Source organism: Hylobates moloch, unplaced genomic scaffold (genome assembly GCF_009828535.3).
Source record: "Hylobates moloch isolate HMO894 unplaced genomic scaffold, HMol_V3 SCAFFOLD_4, whole genome shotgun sequence".
In the NCBI taxonomy this organism is placed as follows: domain Eukaryota; kingdom Metazoa; phylum Chordata; class Mammalia; order Primates; family Hylobatidae; genus Hylobates; species Hylobates moloch.
Window position 1 is genome coordinate 9,142,700 of NW_026652279.1, and position 21,701 is coordinate 9,164,400.

A 21,701-nucleotide genomic window follows, 5' to 3' on the forward strand; every position below is an offset into this window, starting at 1 on the left:
GGAGTGGTGGCTATTAGGTAAGCTAATTAGATTGGCTACCTATGGGATCTGGACTTTTAGGGAACACCGTGGGATCAGGATGGCCTTCCTGAGAGGCCAGAAGGTCTCAGAGGGACGAAGAAAAAACACAAAGGAGTGAGAAAGTCAGTTCTGTGGATCATACTCTGAGAACCACTACAGTAAAAGCGGTAACAGACACTTTACTTATTTATTTGAGACGGAGTCTCGCTCTGTCACCCAGACTGGACTGCAGTGGCACGATCTCGGCTCACTGCAAGCTCCGCCTCCCAGGTTCACGCCATTCTCCTGCCTCAGCCTCCCAAGTAGCTGGGACTACAGGCACCCGCCACCACGCCCAGCTAATTTTTTTTTAAATTTTTTTTATTTTTAGTAGAGACAGGATTTCACCCTGTTAGCCAGGATGGTCTCTATCTCCGACCTCGTGATCCGCCTGAATAACAGACACTTTAACATAACTATCCAAAAGTCTTGTACACTTTATCAACAAACTCAGATTACTATACTCAAGCAGCCCCACTGAGTCAACATCTACTGTATTAGTCTGTTCTCATGCTGCTAATAAAGACATACCCAACACTGGGTAATTTATTAAGGAAAGGGGTTTAATTCACTCACAGTTCCACATGGCTGGGGAGGCCTCACAATCGTGATGGAAGAGCAAGGGACGTCTTACATGGTGGCAGGCAAGAAAGGGCATGTGTAGGGGGGAATTCCCCTTTGTAAAACTATCAGATCTTGTGAGGCTTATCCACCATCAGGAGAACAGCATGGGAAAAACCCACCGCCATGATTCAATTATCTCCCACAGGGTGCTGCCCACAACACGTGGGGATTATTACAATTCAAGATGAGATTGGGGAGGGGGGACACAGAGTCAAGACATATCATTTACAGTACCATTCTTGGAACAGCTCAGTTTTCCCAAGCTCTGTGTTGCAGCCATAATTCCCCAGAGACCTTCTCAAGAAAAAGTCCAAGGATATTTTGACTCTGCTGGTGTACCCCCATCCTTTGACATTAAGACTCCCAGACAGCTGTAGCCTGTGTTGTTCTCTGTGCTTGCCTCTCTCTTTGTACCTCTTTCTTCTTCCACTCTCTGCCACTCTCCTTTCTCCCTCCTTCCCTGAGACGGGCTGCCTGACATGCTTAGATCTGCACAATACGGACTTGATAGAAATAATAATCACAAACGAAAAATGAAAATAGCAGACACTGCAGTCAGCAAAGCCTAATATGAACATTAAAACATACCGATGAATTAAATCTTCTTAGAAGTCTAAATGCAGCATAATTGATCCCAATAAAAGTCATAAAAGGAAAATAACTGACAAAGCTACAATGAAAAAAAATTGATCAAGGAGTTAATGAGTGCATCAGTATTGGTGTATTTCTGATTAAAATGTTGATGTCAGACTGTTTTCAGGGTCAAAGTGATCAGAGACCCTCAGATTTTAAGAGTCAACTCTTCTCCTGTTCTTAAAGGGGGACAGGTCTCTATCAGCAAATTATATTATTGTTAGTCACTGGAAAAAACTAGAAATGAATGCACACTACGATTGACCCATTCTTTCCGGTGATCCTTTCTGTGCCTGAGTTGTCACAGAGGCCCACAATTTATTAGTTATTCATACATTTCTAGGAAAGCTAGTTACCCTGCCTTAAATTTTTCCCAAAAGATTTGAAGGAGTGCATCTTTTATTTTCATACTCTGCTTAGTATTTCAGAAGAATTAAATGATTTTTATAATATGCAGATGATATTCATGCTGAAATATGCAAAATACCTCATTCAAGATTATTTCCTTAATAGTCTCTGCTGATTGCATCAGAGGTCTATCTGAGATACTAAGAAGAAGATTTGACATTTCTAAATTTGTTAGATGATCAGATTTGAATCTTTTAAGTAAATGTACTTCCAAGGCTTATGCCTGTGGTTTTTTAATTAGTTAATTAGTATATTAGTAAATACCACGTGCAGGTCAATGAGCTTTAGGCATTAAGGAGGATCAAGAGAGATGTAAAAAAAAAATGTCAGTTACTAGATGGCTGGGAAAATAAAATGGAAAAAATTAACAATATAAGACAAAATCTATAAACTGGTAACAAGTGTTACCTGCTAATAGGACCTGCTTCTATCTTAGTAAAGGTAGTCATCAGGGGATCCCAGACAGCCACCGGACTGGTTTGCTGAATCTTCAGAAATATTGATAACTTTACAATGTCCACTATATCATGAAGGAACTGAATGTGATAGCTCAGGATGAGATCAAAGAGGGCACTGTCTTCCAAATTTATGCAAAGAAAAGCATACATAGTGACCTTTCTTAGCCACTACCCTCTTTCCACTATTATAGCTCCTCTCTTATCATAAGAACCTGGGATCTTTATCAAGAGAGAAAAAGCAAGAGAGCTTTAGACATTTCTGGAGTCCTAGCTGGTGTCCTTTTCTTCTTCTTGTGGGAATTGGCATCTTGTGTGATAAACATCCTCGGATAGATACAGGGTCTCACACTCAACATGAAACTACCAGGGATACTCACTAATATTCCTATGTGTGATTTCTGTGAATGGAGCAGTCCCATAGCAAGACAAGACCTATCCCAACATTGTATTGGCCATGCCTAATAAATGGAAGATGAAGCATTCTGTTATAACTGTACTCTTGGCACTGATCATAGGTGAAACTGCAGAAATTTGAAGAAGGTATTATCCTTAAAGGGAACTAAATGCAAATCAAGCCAATGCTTTTTAGACTAAGGAAATGCAGACTCCTAATAATGTGTCCCTTAAAGTCAGTGCCTAGCGTAGCTCTACTCACTTTCATTGGCATAACCCACTTTATGCTTATTCAACATGGACTATTAGAGTTACAGTAGATTTAGAGATGTGAGTTAGCAAAGAAGTAGTATAAAAGGAGAATTTCCAAGTTGAGTCTGGAGGATAGGTAAGATTTGAATCACTGCAAAGGAAGAAGGAAGGAGTGAGTAGAGGATCAGAAGTCAGTCATCAAGTAAGTCATCATCCATACCTGAGAGTTGGTATTGAGGTCGTAACAGTGGTAAAAACTAAAGCCCAGGACCTGGGTAGATCAGAAGGCTGTCCTGGAGAGAGTAATGGCTTTGCAGCAATATGTTATGGCTAAAAGATCAGAGTGGGAAAACTGAGTAGGTACCGAGTCAATGACATTAGGTAGAACCAAAACTCCAAGCAGAATTGCCACAGATATAAAGTGGTATGGAGTGAAGAGCAGAGAGAAAAGGAGATGAGAGAACAAGGGGAATCTAAGGAATTTAAATCTGTGAACCAGGAGAATGATGGCATAGTTGATGGACTTGGGAAAGTCGGAAAGGGAACTCAATAGAGAGCGTGGGAGAGGATCAGATATGAAGCTGCAACACTGGATAGAGTGCATGTGGAGAAAGATGTGTGAATACAGGGGACCATCCAAGGAGAGATGTGACAGACAAATGGACAAGTTATGGTCATTTTAAAGGCCCTTCATAAACCACATGCAGAACTGTGGTTTTCAAAGATAGCTCAGTGAAAATGAAAAACCAAACAAAATCAAAAATATCTTGTCACGAATAGTGGTTCTCAGTACTTCCAGTGGAGAAAAAGTTGCCAACTACAGCGACCTTTGGGAAATGTCTTTTATCTTCCATCTAAATTTTTCATTTGCTTTCCTCTATGTCAAAACATAAATTCTTATTCTCTCACAATTTTCTCTACATTTAGTTGTAGTTTATCCAATCTTAGAGCATGATTTGGTTCCTTCTGTTTTTTTTCTAAACAGAGCAAGTCTTCATTTGTCTACAAGGACAAAGAAAGATAAAGTGGTACAAAGAGATGGAAACATTTTGGACACTTAGTGGTAGTTTCTATTTGACCTGACATTACACTATACTCTCTTTTGATGGATGAATTTCTCAAGGTTCTTTATTCATATCAATATTAAAATTGGCTCAGACTCCCAGAACACACACCATTGTCTAGCTAGGGAGAGTGAGGTGAAAAGGGGTCTCCATCATCCCAGTAGCTATTACAAAGTCAAGTGACACTAAAAATGAGATGTGATGGAAAAATGTTACCAGAGACTGAATTACAATGGTACATAATTTTTATTGCTAATATTTATTAAGTACTTTCTAAGTTTCAGGCACGCTGCCACATGTTTATCACAGTCTGAAGAACTGTGAGATTTTCAGTGACCCAGATAACAGACATTTCAAAACCCAATGGCACATTTTGTTACTAGTATCTATTTCCTGTGAATAAAGTAAGTGGCCTTCTTGTTTGTTCTGTGACCATTCAGAAGATCCAGGATCCTTGCCATAAGTCTCTCTAATATGCAGCCCACATTTTAAAGATTCTGTTGCTCAACCACAATGTATTGAAAATATCCTGATGAGAAAAGTTTTAATCAATCAAATCAGGCTGGATGTAGTGGGATTTTGAGGACAAATCTTTGTTCTCAGCTGTATAATAATTACAAGCTGTTTTACCAGTGGATAAGGAAAGGATTATTCTCCTCTTTGAAAATGGTAACTTTATAATTACATGTATTTACTTGCCTTATCAGAACAGAACTCACCAACTGAGAAGGCGGATTATTTTTATTCAAAAGACTTGGGTGAAATGAACAGCTACATATTTGGGGGAAATTCAGCCTTTGTAACCAATTGTTTCTGGTGTGAATAAAGAACAAATTATCTGAAATGAGGATTTCTTTTTTCCTTTTTGAAATGTATACAAAACTTGGCACAAAAATTACCTAGACGGTTAACTTGGCTCAACTCATGAAACTGTCGAGAAATGTACATTTACTGACAGCTCTATATAGTCAGTGTACAAAGCATTTTGGCCAAGCACATTATACAAAATGTTTAGAGTGGTTTTATAGTTCTTTATCAGAATCCACCAACATCTTATGATAATTTTTTAAGAATTCTTTTTTCCTTATTACTGTCCCATTTAAATCTGCAGCAAACTTCTATGTCTCAGATATGTCTGAAGAGGAATTTGCTTGTTTCTCAGGTGTTCATTATGACTCCAAGTTGAGCTCTTAATATATTAATAAGAAACTTTGAGATAATTTGTAGACTGGATCCCGTTTCTCTTAGCCAAATCTTCTCAATTTGATTTTCCACCCAATACCAAAAGGTTTGTTTCAGCAACATAAACATTTTGTTTTTCTTTTGCCAAGTATCTTTAAAAACAATTATCCCACCCCCTTCATTCTTACCAATCTCTCTAACATTCCCTAAACTCTCTCTAAAGTTGTTGTGAACATAAACATATTCTGTGTCTTTCGCTTTCTTGACTAGGCACTGTACCTCCTCTGGGTGGACACTTTCTTATCCTTGATTCTGAAATACTGATAAATTGGAGCTACAAATAGAAGGTACAAATCGTGTCCTTCTTAGCATGGACTCGGTATGCTAAGAAGGACACAATTTGCACTCCTATTTGCTACATGATGGTATGTGATCCTTTGGTCTGCTGGAGAGAAACCTATGGGTATTAAAGAGTTTAGAGGCAGCCATAGAGTTTTCAGCTGTGTCCCATATGGTTGGTGGCTATTCATTCTTCAAGTCTTCAGTTATGCTAGGTTCTAAGACCAAGAGATGAGAGCAGTAATAATGCCTTTACTTCCTATCAAAAAGGCAGCCTCGGTAGATTGACTGTGGGCTGAGTAGCTTTGAAAACATTTTCATTCAGAATATTAGAGCCCAAGATTTGCTGCTAACACCCAGAATACATGGAGAACAGGGGCCCTTAGCTGAGTGGTGGAATTGTTCTGGGCAGAGTGAATGCAGATCCCCAGCAGAGCCAAGGTCCAGTTCTGTGTCTGATGATGTCCCCTGGCCTCTTCGCACTTTTCTGGATTTAGGCATTCTCTCCGGTGCTTGTTTCCAATGTGTGTTCTGTACAGAGTTAATTTTCCATCTTCTGTTCTCTACTCAAGCCCTGTCCCCTTTCAAGGTAAGACGGATCTGTTTCCCACCTCCACCCACAGCCTGTCCGAGGTCGTTCTGTTGCTGCTGTCATTGGAGACGTGGCTCTTGGAGGAGGGTCTGATGTTTTTGTCAGTGCATGCCCCTGTCCTTCTGAATGTTTGAGTCTCATTGTCCTTTCTCTTCCTACTCTCCAGGTCTCCATTTTCTGCATGTCCTGTTCATCACTTTGCTCTCTGCCTCACCAGTGCCCACTCACCTCTTCATCTCCTTCCTCCTTCACTGTCCCCTGTGGACATGTCCTTACTGGGACCAGTTTCACTTCACAGTGACATCTTTCACCTCTCCTGCCTTATCACTCGCATCCTCTCCCCCTTTTCCCTGCAGAACCCCCTTCCTCCTTCCTCCTGGTGTTCAGTTCATCATCATCAGCTTAAACCAAGTAAGACACTGAGGGAATCCCATGCTGCCGTCAAGCCTCAAATCTGCTCCATTGTCTAAAAAACACTTCTTAATGCTTAAACTTTACCACACGTCAACATTAGACAAAGGCTCACAGGACCTGATCAAAGTATTAGTTAGGCTAGCTTTCTTAGATCTAATATATCAATTTCCAGGTAAATAATCTACTATATTTGGCCCTTTGGGTTTTCGTTTTATCCCTAGGATAATGTGAGTAATTGAAATTTATCCCATGTTAGACATCCACTGCCTTACCTTAGAGAAAACATCCTAACACACTTTGGGGGGGGCAGGGGGTGCTCCTTAAGGTAAAAACCACTCTCATAGTAATAGTGGTAGTAATAATAACAATAAGAGAATACTATGTTGTACTGATAGGTTGAAAGCAATGGTAGGCAAAACTGCTGGCATGTTATCACGGAACCAAGGCAGTGGCACCATACTGTGCTAGTAGTCATTGTACTTTTTTTTTGAGATGGGGTCTTGCTAAGTTGCCCAGGCTGGAGTATAGTGGCATGATCATAGCTTGCTGCAGCCTTGAACTCCTGGGCTCAAACAATCCTCCTGCCTCAGTCTCCTGCTTAGCTGGGACTAGAGGCATGCACCACTACACCTGAGAGATCATTGTACTTTTTACTATCACACACTCACAGTAAGAAAAACAAAATTATTTCATTAAACCTCAACCCTTGAGTACACACCTTTTTGATACTCTTTGTGACCAAATGATAAACACACATAAAGCACTTCTGCAGCATCTTGAACTGTTCTGAGGAAAAGTGTTTGTGAAATTGTCTGGGTATCAAGCTAAACTGCTCGCTTTTCCATGAAATGCTGTTTTTTTCTTGGAATAAAGACTGACACACTATAGTTGCTCAGACTTGGTTAGTTGGCAGACATTTTCTTAAATATGAGTGAAGTGAGTCTGTCCCATCAAGGAAAACAACTTAACCGTTTTGGGCTGATAAAATTTGCACTATAAAGTGAAATTCAAATTCTAGACAATGTGCACCTGCCCTGTGAACTTCACAGCTTACTAATAAAAAGCTTTTCTAATATGATGGTGGGAATATTAACAAATGTGATTTTTTTTTATATTGTACATTGAAATGAGACAACCTTTGGAAGATCTGCATAATCACAAATTTTCTGGATAATCAATGAATGATTTTGAACCATGCATGGATAAAACTCACTTAATGTGTAAGACAGACCAGTGGGGTTTAATGGAATATGAAAAGTTCATCGAGATAGTTTCAGATTCCACATGGACACTAATTTTCAATAAACTATTACCTATAGACTTTTAGTGTAGTACCAAAGAATATTAAGAACTATATGAAAAGAGCATTAAAAACTCCCCCTGGCTAGGTGTGGTAGCTTAAGCCTATAATCCCAACATTTTGGGAGGCTGAGGCAGGAGGATCACTTGAAGCCAGGAGTTCAAGACCAGCCTGGGCAACAAACAAACCCTGTCTCAAAACAAACAAACAAACAAATAAACAAACGGACAAAACTACTCCCATTTTGAAAAATACATATGTCTGTGAGGCCAGATTTTCTTCATATACTTCAACCAAAACATGTTATAACATTTTATGCAGAAACAGACACGCTAAACGTGAAAAGTATTTACAAACCTGTAAAACAATGTCATTATTCTTACTAAAAATTTTTAAAAATAGTTATTTTTATAAAATATATAATACATATGATATATAAAATATACAAATTATTTTTTAAGAATTATTTTTTAAATTCCAAGTAATTTCAGTTATCAGATTAATTTATCAATTAAATCAATTAATAAACATTGACAAATACAAGCCCAAAAACCAAAGCTTTTTGGGATCCTCAATTATGATGCATGATTCTCAGAGAAACATTTCTCAGAGAGTTTTTCCCCAAACACTAATCTCATAAAATGATTCATAAATAAAAGGGCTTTCGCTCTGGGGTAAGTTTGGGAAATCTGGAGACTCATAACACCTGCCATATTTGGAGAGCTACAACCCACATTAGTTTGTTAGAGGCTCAGGGAAGTCCTGCTGTACTGCGTTTGTTTCATCTTTTACAATCCAATGTTTCCTTCTGTTAGGAAGTTTGTGAATCTGGAACATGCTGGTCACCTGACCTTGGAGAAGGGGTACTGGCACAGCGGAAATCTACCATGACTCACCTTCAAGCCGGACCACCAGGGGCACCTTGAGTTCTAGCTCCCGGCAGGCTTTGGTGATCCCATTGGCAATGATGGCACAGTTGACGATACCACCAAATATATTGACAAGGATGGCTTCAACCTGAAATCAAAAATAAAAAGTTACCAATCAAAATGCTGATCGCCAACAGTCTCAAAAATAACTGGTTAAATAATAGAGACAATTAAAATAAGACTCCTTGTTTTTTTGTTTTTGTTTTACACAGAGCATAAAATACGAAAACGGCCCAGAACATGTTAAGAAAGCTCATATTAGTAATAAATTAATAAATATCACAATATAACATTACCAAATTTTCCCATCAATCACTCTTTTCAACTCAAAATGAATTTAATCATCACTAATTTGTCTATTATATAATGTCTTCTTTTTTTGAAAATATTGTTGTCTATTCTTTTTATGAGTAGTATCATTTAAAATTTCTTGCACTTAGGTTTTTTCCCTCCATGATTTACGATTACATTTTTATATGTCACGGTGCCTCATACAATATTTCAAAATCAGAAACCATTTATTGTTTTGTATTAAAAGGTAAAAAAGACTCAAACGTTTTCATGCTTCCTTAATACCTCTTTGATATGCTAGAGAGGTATGTTCTCAAAAATCAGAGATAGTTTAATTATCTTAGACAGCAACCTTTTGATTAAAAAAAAGACTCGAAATAAAGAGATGCAACTTATAGCATAAGTAACAATGTAAGGAAAGTCAAGCTAATGACTGGAGCTTCTCAGAAATGTAAATTTAAACCCATCACCCATCATGTTAACTTGTTTGTACATATTCCATATTCAAAGGCACATGGGCCAAAAAAAAAAAAAAAACTCTACTTGTCCTGACTTGATAAATAGGCATAAGAAAATCCTGTATAATTAACATGAAGAATGAGATAATGAAGAGAATTCATTACCTAGATTAATTGATAACACCCACAGAAAATGCCTATTCATCAAGCTGGAGGCATCAAAATTCCAATAGTAGAGTCACAATTAAATTACGCCACACTAATTGTAAAGCATATATGTATGTGCTGCATAGAATCCCATTATTTCCATGTGTTAAATTACCTACACCAAACATACGAGAAGAGAATATCTTACATTTGTATAGCATTTAACTGTTTAGAAAGTGCCAGCACACAAATCTTTATTTTTTATTGTGAGCCTTCCCAGAACCCTACTCATTAGGCAGGGTGAAGGTTGGCTCTCTAGCTGAGAAAGCCATCAGGTGCACTGGCGGATGTTGTCCCAAGGTCACACAGCTGTCATGTGGCTGTGGCCAGGCCCAAAGCCAGCTCCCTAGATTGTCTACTGATGTGTTCATTGATGTTGTTGCTAGGGCTGGGACCTTGGGTGAGTTACAGAACCTCTCTTGAACATTTCCTCCTCTGTAGTACAGGAATAAAAAGAGGACCTAGCCCACAGGATGTTGAAAGGCCTAAATGAGATAATACATGTGAAATGTTTACCACATGGCTTTAAATGTACTTAATGGATATTTACACTTGCATTGATTCAGCAAGCAGTGATAAAAGTGGGCAGCTTACCTAGACAGCAAGTAAGAAAACCTTTTTCAGTAGACTGCAGCTCATGTTGAATTCAAATATAATGGAAATACAAACTTATTGAAATTCAACAAAAAGGTAATGCCTTAAGAATCAAAGAAATGAACAATATTTTTCAAACCAATTAGAGATTGGGGCTACTCCCAAAAAAGAAATCTCCCATTACTATTCACAGCAGGACGACTGGTAAGCAGAAGCTTGCTTTCTAATGACAGCTATTAAATGCTGTTAGCACTGAGGCTTGGTACAGCTGTAGTTTCCAAATAACTGTAGGATGGAGAGGAACTTGCCAGAACAATAGAAGAAAAACATTCAAGAGCAAGAATGACTCCACGGGGTCCATGATAGAAACTCAGGACCTGCTGAGGCTCAGTAAGGTTTGTGCAGAGGAACTTGGCATTCTAGTAAAATACACATTGGCACCTGCATGCCTCTGCCATGTTCCAGCCTGCACATTCCTTAACGACAAGTTCGGATGTCAACTTCTCGGGGAATTCTCATCAAATTAGAATCACTGACTCTGTTTAACCCATCTAAAGCTTTAGGATCATTTTATAGAGTATAGTTTACATGATAATCTTATGTGAATTCACCTAAACAGGCAGGAGTGAGGGATAGGAGCAAAAAGGAGAGAAGGGGCTTGAGACCCTGTGATTCAATTCTACTTAGTGGGTGAGTGCCTGGAGTAAGTGTCAAACAGGAGCTGTGAATCAGTGTTGCCTCAGTTGGCATCAGTTCCCATGAGTCTCTCGTGTGTCAGTATCTCATGTTTAATTAGAGTCCGATGTTAAAAATAGATACTCTTCATACAACCACTTGTGCCTAAAATTCAACTACTTTAGTTGGTGCTGAACCCCAGGAAAAGCCTTCTTTTCTAACTGCAGAGGAGTAACTGGTTTGGTTAGACTTACTGAGAAATGAATAGCTGTGGTTCTCCAATGTACTTTATCCTCCTCTTACCTTCCTCTTCCCATCCCCATCCCCAAGATGCAACTCCCCTGTTTGGATCATCTTTGTGCTTCTCTAAAACAAAGATTATGTATTTTCCCATTTTTTTAATAATCTGTAGCCAGCACAATCCATTACATGGCATAATCATGTAAAAATAATGGTTTAACAACGAAAGAATTAATTTCAACAGACACGTGATGAAAATCTCCCTTTTACGAGGTACAGAATTAAGTTCTTGGGATATGGAGAAGGATAAAATATCATCACTGTCCTCAGGGAAGAATTCAAAGACTAGTTTGAGAGCCAGACCAATAAACTGACAATTACAATACAGGGTCTAGAGATGTCTCAAACAGTCAAGACCAGGGGAGAGGCAGTGATACAGGCTGCTGACATGACAGAGGATTTTTGGAAGAGGTGAGGTTCTAGTAGACAGGAAGAAAAAAAGAGCAGGATCTGAGATAAAGGGAGCAGCCAGGATAAAGACAGATATGTCACCCAACTTAGTTTGCTGAGGAACTAATGGTTGAATGGTGAAGTAACTTAAGATGATACAGGTGAGGCCGAGACTGTCAGGTGCCAGATGCCAGGGATGGGAACTTGGATCCTCTTATTTCTTCCTTGTTAGTTTATTTATTTTTTTTCTGAGACACATTTTCACTGTGTCACCCAGGCTGGAGTGCAGTGGCGCCATCTTGACTCACTGCAACCTCTGCCTCCCAGGTTCAAGCGGTTCTCATACCTCAGCCTCCTGAGTAGCTGGGACTACAGGCACCTGCCATCACACCTGGCTACTTTTTGTATTATTAGTAGAGATGGGGTTTTGCCATGTTGGCCAGCTATCTTGAACTCCTGACCTCTACTGATCCTCCTGCCTTGGCCTCCCAAAGTGTTGGGATTACAGGTGTGAGCCACCGTGCCTGGCCTCTTCCTTCTGTTGGAGGAACTGGGTGGATGCAAGTCTTGAAAGCAGGCTCCCTGAAACGCAGAAGAGAAGTTATAGGAGGGGAACAGAAGGACAGAGAGGAGAGTGAGTGCATGAGAGACAGTGAGAAATACAGAACAACCATGAGAGAGCATGGGAGAGAGACAGAGAGAGATAGAGAGAGAGAATGAGTGAACAAGAAGCACTAAAGAGAAGGCATGAGAGAACACAAAAGAATAAAAGAGAGAGAGAGTGCAAAAGGGAGAGTGAGAAGTCATGAGGAAGACAGAGGAGCAGAAAGAGTATGACCAATACCAACAAAGCAGTTGAGATTTCTACAAGAAGAGCAACAAGACATAGAAGTACGCAGGCTGCTTAGCTCAGGGAAATGGGATTGTTTAGGACACACGATATACCACAGCACCCTAAGAGGAAAGTCACCACCCTGGGTGGTGAGAAGATCCCACTCAACCAGAGATTATGCCATTCTCGCCTTCTCTCCCACTGTAAAGTAATTAGCTGCAGTCATGCACTTTAATGGAAATCTGATTTAAGGTTTAACTCTGGGCCAATTTCTATAACTAACTACTGTAATTTGCAATCTCAAACTGGGAATGAAATTAAGAGAGTTTAAAAATGAAAGCCTTGTGATATCATTATTATTATTTAGCATTTATAAAGCATGTCAAATTTTCAATGTGTGCCTCACATGTTCATTCATTTTACAACCACTAACTACTGTTCCATGACGATACCAACAGCAACTTTTAATTATCTTCCCCCAGCCCCCTGGCAAAGAGAATTTTATTTTATTTTTTTAAAGAATTCAGTGTTAGGTCTATTTAAGTACCCAGAGACTCTCCTGGAAGATCCCAAGTGCTTTTGGGAACACAGGCTTTTTCTAATTCTCGGGTGAGAATTATGAGGGTTGCTATTTACTGTTTCACAAAAGTAAAGATCATCTAACGAGGCAGTTGAAGTGCTAGATATAGGGCCCAGGTCCCCAGACCCCAGACAGCTGATCCCAAGGCAAGTTTGTGCTGGCAGCTGTGCAGGTGGTCAGGCAGTCCATACATAAGTCTTTCAAATGTCTGGGTGTTTGGCTTTGCAAAACACACTCTAGCTGCAGATTTTAGTCCACAATTAAAAGTAAAAACTAAACTTTGAAAAAAGAACAGCTACAGCCCTTGCTATTTATCAAGCTTCTTTCAACATCATCCCCACTGCCCAAATAAACAAACCAACAAAAATCAATACTAAACCTCTCCTTTGGAACATGGATCCTTTTGAGTATTTGATGAATATTAGGGATTCCTCAGTCAGGTGTATTCACAAACACAACATTTTTGGGGGATAATAGTAGTTAAGTCCCATGGCTACCCTACTCCTACAGGATATGGCCTCTAAGACCTCCAATGGCAAGTGGTAACCTATAGCATATGCATTCAGGATAGGGCTATGAGTTTCAGATAATGGCAAGTGTTAGTGCACACCATATGTATTCAAGAGAGGACTATGAGTTTCAGAGGAATTGTGAATTCTTCACAGCTGTCTATAGAATTTTTGTCTGCATGCGTACTTTTCTGGGCAAAGTGTACATAATCCTTAAGAGCTGATATATGAATAGCAATCACAAAAACAACCACAATTAACGTTACTAAAGCATTTAGCAGGTTGTATTCAGTATTCTAATTATTGTATATGTACTAACGCATTTAACACATGAGTATCACAGGAGGTGGGTATAATCATCCCCAAATTGAGATGAAGATCTGGGAGAATCAGGGGTTACAGCTTTATCTACTGTCAAATATCCTTCCAAGCCAGCAAACCTAGAGAAAGCCTACAATGAGTGCTGGCTTAGTCCCTGCGTATTCATTACCACAACCAACTCTGCCATACACTTGTGAGACAGATATTACCCACCCCTCTTTCGCAGATGAGAAAACCAAGACTCAGAGGTAAAAACAACTTGTGCCAAATTACGCAGCCTGTTTGTTGTCAGTCTAAAAAATTCAGCTCTTTTTCTTCAATATGACCCTGACTCCCCTTAATGAAATAAAAATATTGCAAGACGCTCAATAAAAAGTTATTAATTTAATATATATTCTTCAGGGCCTACTATGTGCCCTGTGCTTGTAGGCAGTAGCTAAGCCAGCAAGAAAGATTTTAAAATTAGACAAAAAGGTTCTATATATCTAAAACTGCAAACCATGATAATAGTTATGAAGGGGAGGAAAATGCTAGGTCCTATGTGAGCAGCAGGACAGGACCTATATTACACTAGGTGGTGAGGGAGGGCCTCTCATAGGCAGAGACATTTAAGCTAGAGTCTGAGGGGCAGTCCGGAAGAGGGCAGGTAGATCAAGATTAAGAGAGGGAGAAAAGTATCTTAAGACAACAGAATACCATGTATAAAGGTGCAGGAACAGAAAAGAGTGTGGTGCATTTCGAAAACTGAACAGAATCTGGAGTATCAGGTCCCTGGGGCCTGAGAAGTAGAGTGATGGAAACGAGATGGGCCCCCTCGCAAATCATGCAGAGTCTCACAGAGCAAACGCCATGACAAACAGTTTGAGAAGCCTTTGGTTTTAAGACACCTACACAGACTATAGTAAGGTCAGGAAGGAAATTAACATTTATTGAGCAACTACAATGAATTTACAATAAGCTTATATATGTATTTTTAACCTCCAATTTATAGATAAACTGAGGCTCAGAATATTTAGGGTCTCCTAGCTATTAAGCAGTTATAGTTCAAACCAACATCTGTTGCACCACAGCACATGCAGGGCAGTCAGGAATAGCTGGGTAATGATAGGGAAGCCACTGACATTCACCAGGGGTTGACAACATTTTTCTTTTTTTTTTTTTTTTATTATAATTTAGGTTTTAGGGTACATGTGCACAATGTGCAGGTTTGTTACATATGTATCCAAGTGCCATGTTGATTTCCTGTACCTATTAACTTGTCATTTAGCATTAGGTATATCTCCTAATGCTGTCCCTCCCCCCTTCCCCCACCCCACAACAGTCCCCGGAGTGTGATGTTCCCCTTCCTGTGTCCATGAGTTCTCATTGTTCAATTCCCACCTATGAGTGAGAACATGCGGTGTTTGGTTTTTTGTCCTTGCAATAGTTTACTGAGAATGATGTTTTCCAGTTTCATCCATGTCCCTACAAAGGACACGAACTCATCATTTTTTATGGCTGCATAGTATTCCATGGTGTATATGTGCCACATTTTCTTAATCCAGTCTATCGTTGTTGGACATTTGGGTTGGTTCCCCATCAAGCTACCAATGACTTTCTTCACAGAATTGGAAAAAACTACTTTAAAGTTCATTTGGAACCAAAAAAGAGCCCGCATCGCCAAGTCAATCCTAAGCCAAAAGAACAAAGCTGGAGGCATAACACTACCTGACTTCAAACTATACTACAAGGCTACAGTAACCAAAACAGCATGGTACTGGTACCACAACAGAGACATAGATCAATGGAACAGAACAGAGCCCTCAGAAATGATGCCACATATCTACAACTATCTGATCTTTGACAAACCTGACAAAAACAAGCAATGGGGAAAGGATTCCCTATTTAATAAATGGTGCTGGGAAAACTGGCTAGCCATATGTAGAAAGCTGCAACTGGATCCCTTCCTTACACCTTATACAAAAATTAATTCAAGATGGATTAAAGACTTACATGTTAGATCTAAAACCATTAAAATCCTACAAGAAAACCTAGGCAATACCATTCAGGACATAGGTGTGGGCAAGGACTTCATGTCTAAAACACCAAAAGCAATGGCAACAAAAGCCAAAATTGACAAATGGGATCTAATTAAACTAAAGAGCTTCTGCATAGCAAAAGAAACTACCATCAGAGTGAACAGGCAACCTACAGAATGGGAGAAAATTTTTGCAACCTACTCATCTGACAAAGGGCTAATATCCAGAATCTACAATGAACTCAAACAAATTTACAAGAAAAAAACAAACAACCCCATCAAAAAGTGGGCAAAAGACATGAACAGACACTTCTCAAAAGAAGACATTTATGCAGCCAAAAAACACATGAAGAAATGCTCATCATCACTGGCCATCAGAGAAATGCAAATCAAAACCACAGTGAGATACCATCTCACACCAGTTAGAATGGCCATCATTAAAAAAGCAGGAAACAACAGGTGCTGGAGAGGATGTGGAGAAATAGGAACACTTTTACACTGTTGGTGGGACTGTAAACTAGTTCAACCATTGTGGAAGTCAGTGTGGCGATTCCTCAGGGATTTAGAACTAGAAATACCATTTGACCCAGCCATCCCATTACTGGGTATATACCCAAAGGACTATAAATCATGCTGCTATAAAGACACATGCACACATATGTTTATTGCGGCACTATTCACAATAACATTTTTCTTTTAAGAGCTCTATCAGTATATATTTTAGGTTTTCTGAGCCACTCTCTGTCACAACTACTTACCCTGTTGCAGCATGAAAGAAATCATAGACAAACAATATATAAGTAAATGAGCATGGCTGTATTCCAATAAAACTTTATTTACAACCACAAGTGGTGGGCCAGATTTGGCCCACAGGTCATAGTTTGCTACCCTGACATAGAGGTGATTTGGTTCATTTCCCCTCAAATTCATGGCAAGTATACCATTACCCCTCCTTCTTCATGTCACTTGATATATCTTTGATAACACTTTTCAGACATTACGTTGTCGTTCTTTGTTGCATTATTTTCTTGCCATCACTGATAACACTAAAGTACCCAGGCAGTAGTGGTGGCCAATTACATAAAGGAGTCCAACCAAATTTAGTAACATTCCTTTAAAACAAAACCTGTTACCTTTAACAAGTTCATAGAAGGAAAGTCTCTGTTTTGTTCTTTTTTCCTCCCTGACATTGGTTGGAAGTGAACAAATAGAAAACTTTCACAGTAAGCCAGCTACTTTGCAATGGTTATTGCAAATAGTTAAGTACTCCATTGTATTTACAAATACTGTAGCATATACATGAAGCACAGTAAGTGCAACTATTAGGTTTTGTCTGTGCCTATTCCAGTCAGGAATGCTAATTTAGTCCCACTGCAGCAGGCATGAGGTTGATAAAAATCAAGCAAGCATGTTTACATTAGCCAAGATAAGGACTTTTTAAAAAAATCACAACTTAATTTAATTCTGAACATTGTTGTTCTTGTTTAAGCATCTGTTTTTGTGAAACCGTTTTTCTTTTTTGTTGTTTTTATTTTCCTGATGAATTCTAATCATGTCTTCTAATCCATTGGCAGCCAACGAAGGAAAATAAATGATGAAGGAAATGAGATGCAGCTTGGGTAACTGATGTTTGTATGCCTGGCTTTAATAAAAAATACTCTGCTAAATTAGAGGGGAGTCTAAATGGATTCAGTCAATAAGGAAGTGATTCAGGTGAGGAATTCAATCTTGGGCTTTGTTGTAATAATACAAATAAACCAACAGATTGGTTCGACTGGGACCAGATTTGCCTTCTGCTGAAATTCTGGCAAGCTGCTCAGGCTCACTTTTCTACCTTTGGTACATTCTTGGAGTTTGAAATTATTTTCTTTTGTATGAATTCAAATGCCAGGATCCTTGGAATAAAGCAACTCATGTACCTCCAAAATAGCTAAAACTGACATGTGAAAAACAGCATTCCTCGAAAGATACCCTCCCACTCTGCCCTTTTAATTTCTTCCAAGGAAAAAAGAAATAATTTTAGTGAGTCCACGATCCTGCCTGAAAATCTCAAAATCAAAAGGAAATGTCTTATAGAACACTCTTAATACAAAACAAGATTTGGGCATTTTAGATTCATCAATTGAGATGAACCAACCATTTTATTCCAACTTCTCTGAACTGATAGCATGGAAACGACATCTTATGGATAGATCCTCTGGGGACAGTAACTTGATGGAGAGTCAAGTTTCCATTCAGGTTGACCTCTGAGAGCAGTCAGGCGAACCTGGGGAAATGGGTCTAATTACACTCTAATCTGTCCTTATTCTGTCTCTTCTTCCTAAATTCTTCACTTTACTTACATTCTATAATTTACTCCTTGCTAGAATAAGCAAAACTGTATGGAGGATTAAGGTTTATTGAGTGCTAATTTTCCTAGGTGCTAAAATTAGGTATCATAACTTTCCCTGGTAAATAAACTCAATGAGCTTAAACATCACACAGCAGTAGGCAATGTTGTCAAGATTTAAACTAAGTTGGTCTTACTGTAAAGTCCATGTTCGTTCCACTCCCTCTGGCAGTCTCTCTATAATCAGAGACTCCCAAGATTAGTCAGGAGTTCCAGCTCCATGTTGCTCGTATTTCCAAGCTTCAAGAACATGCTTCTGAGTCCTATATTCTAGTGCTCAAGTATTTCTTGCTTTCAAATTTTGCTGCTGAATTAAAATCAATCAGAGGTAAGATATCTTCTAGAGGTTTGTGGACCAATGGGTTTTAGTTCTTTACAATAGAGATATTTCCTGTTTACTGATAAAAGAATTGTCCAGAGCTCATGGTTTGCATTTCCTAGTTAGATGGGGCTGGGGAGGGGTCATGAAGGTACAAGAGTGGGGCCTGGCCTTCAAACACTAAACTCTGTCCTGAGCTGAAACAGATGTTCCTAACCAGAACTCTCTCTGCAGACTGATAGCTCCTCCTCCCCATGTCTGAAACACTGAAATTTATACCATTGCCACTATTATTCTTTGAAATTATGGCCATAAAAATTCTAATGGTGAGACATCATCATCAGTACAGATTTCAGATATCAGGCAGTGGAATGGCCACTTGTAGGCATGGTAACTCTGTAAGTGGCTGTTTGAAGAATGATGATGGGGGCACATTCTAGTTAGTCCCATGGCAGAGATCTTTGAACTGTTAACAATGTCTGCCATGGAAGTGGAGGAAAGAGTCAATGCAAGTGTATATTTGCTTCCCTAACTTTGGAGTTACATGACACATATTTACACATAATTACACAAAATTACAACTAAAGGTGTAGTCTGTCAACACTGCCCCTCCTTTAATAACTTTTACAAAGAAAATATCAGGCAGTAAAGAAATCCAATTCACATCCTGCATAACCACCAAGAATATATTAATTATGTATGATTAGGTATATATAAAGCAAAAAATTTAAATATAGACTTCCAGCTCTAAGTAGAATGAAGACATCTTCCATTAGGAATACTGGCGTAGCTTAACAGGTTAAAAACTAATGTGAATACTGCACCATAAAAATTATAAAGCCATACTTCCTCCCAAAACAAGGATCTGTTTCCTTAAATCAAAATTCTCCAAAGTATATTCTATGAAGTATTAGACCTAAGTAATGCTCCTTGAAAAAAATCTTCTGGTCAAATAATTTGGATTCTAGCTTAATGTGAGCTTTAGCAAACCATCTGTGTTCTAAATTATAACACCTTAATTTAGTTATTTTCTGCAAAAGAGTCAGTGGGTTGGAAATGTGATCTGCAGAGAGCTGTCAGAAAAGGTGTTCAGGAGCTGGTATATTAGTGGTTAGGTGGCACAGATATCTAGGGTCCTTCTTTACATAGATGCTAATCATTTCATTATTTAGGTCAAAGTTACAGTATCTACAAAAATAGAAAGCTTTCACAATCAAGGACAGCAACTACAAAGGCCCTGGCCAGGCCAAGGGTGGCATATAAATGCTTCTGTAGTTGTCAGCAGACAGGGTAGTAGTGGTTAAGTCAGGTATTAACAGGATTTTCAGGAGAAGAAAAATCTGAAGATGGAAATATTGATTGGCATTATAAATAGGAACAGGAGGCAAGGAGTTAAAAGGACTGAAGGGCACAGAGATTTGGGGGAATTGCACAAGCACAGTTTCTATTTTTTACAGCCATAGTTCCCATATCCTTTTGAACTGAGAATCAGAACCATTGCCATGATTACAAAAACCACTTGGACATTTAGAATGGCAAATGCAATGTTCTTTTTTGAGTGCTGTGTGTTTAAAATAAATCATGCAAAAACTACCATAATGTATAATTTGGCCACAGAGATATTCAAAGCTAAAAAAAATAGAGCAAAGAGATTTTGGTCATACTATTTCATAAAGGGGCATCAAAAGGCTTAAAAAAAGAGTTATATAATTTTCTTTTAGCAAATCGGCTATTAGAATTGACTGTTCAGAAATATTTACAAAACCGTCTTTCCAGCTTAACAGATAATTGCTTTCAAAGCAGGATACTCATTGCTTATAATGCAATATCTATATTTTATTTGTAGTGGGAGCTACATTGGTGCAGATTAATAATATTTATTGGCACACTCCTTCTGAGCCATATTTTGTCCAATCATCTCAGACTTATGTCATCTTGATGCATGTAAATATGTATACTCCATCATCGTTTGTTGGAGAGTTAATATAGAGAACACCCATAAAATTGGCAACTTGATGAAGGATCCATTTATTAATCTATAAACAGGATGCCTATCTATCTACTGTTGCAACATATCAGTCTCCACAGGATTACTGCCCCTACAAGCAAGAGGAAAAAATGTATTTCTGTGAGTGGTTTCTTCTCCTTTGTGATTAACATCAATTAGAAAAAAAAAAATAGCTAAGCAGAGAGAGCCAAAACTTAGGACCACACAGATTCACACTTCACACCACAGAGAAATGAAGACAAATTTAGTTAATGGCAAAACCCACTGTTTCTGTAAATAACAAATCTAATGTAAAACGAAGGTGGAATATAATGATTCTGTGAGGTTTTAGGCATCTGTTCAAATAAACCTATTTGATCATTTAGTTTTCTGGAAAAATAAGGGGTTGATAAAGATTCATATCAAAGCCCTAGTGGATAAATATCTGGCTGGAAAGAGTAAAAACGTAAGATTCCAGCTATGATTTCAGTGATCTATAAGCTATTTCTTATAGACTAAAATTTATATTAAAATTATTTTAAGTAAAAGCATTTTTAAAACACATACATGTTTTATTCATTACAAATCTCACTAGTGTATTTGTGAAAGGCAATTTACTGCCAAATTTCTTTACAAAAACAAGTTTCCATTTCATTTCCCCAAACCCTCACCTTTTGTTCATTCCAGTAAAATGACTCTAATGCCAAACCTCACATTCAGAATCTTAAATTATGAAATTTCAGAATTTTCAGTCACTGCTGAAAAAGTTCATTAGCATCTCAAACTTAAATTCAGGTAAATTAAGAGGAAAACGAAATAAACAATAATGCAAGAAAGTTGCACATTCAAACATGTATTATAAAAATCAACATCCCGTTTGAATTAGGGCTCCTCTGAAATCCCTGGGCAGGGCTGGTGCCTGGTAATATTTAATATCAGGAGAAATGGAATCTTGTAGAATCCATTCTACAGTGATCAGCAGTATTAAGTGTCACTGTCACCAAAAAACATTCTCAGCTGTAGACAATATTCTAAAATTACTAATATCACTGCCTGACCTTGCTGTTATCTGTTGTGTGGAACTGAGATCTGTTTATTTAGCTGTTCAGCAAATGTCAGTAGACCATGTCTGGAGCAAATTAGAAACTACATTGGCAGAGCACTGCCTACAGCCTGCTAAGTAA

General features: G+C 38.5%; 1 protein-coding gene across 2 annotated transcripts in view; it reads right to left on the reverse strand.

Annotated features, from left to right (window-relative positions):
* SUCLG2 (succinate-CoA ligase GDP-forming subunit beta) overlaps positions 1-21,701 on the reverse strand; it is a 374,531-nt gene that overhangs the window by 86,773 nt on the left and 266,057 nt on the right. For both annotated transcript variants that reach the window (XM_058437145.1, XM_032149461.2), the window contains exon 10: positions 8,616-8,736. In XM_058437145.1, coding sequence (XP_058293128.1) covers positions 8,616-8,736 — 121 coding nt within the window. The remainder of the gene's footprint in view (positions 1-8,615; positions 8,737-21,701) is intronic.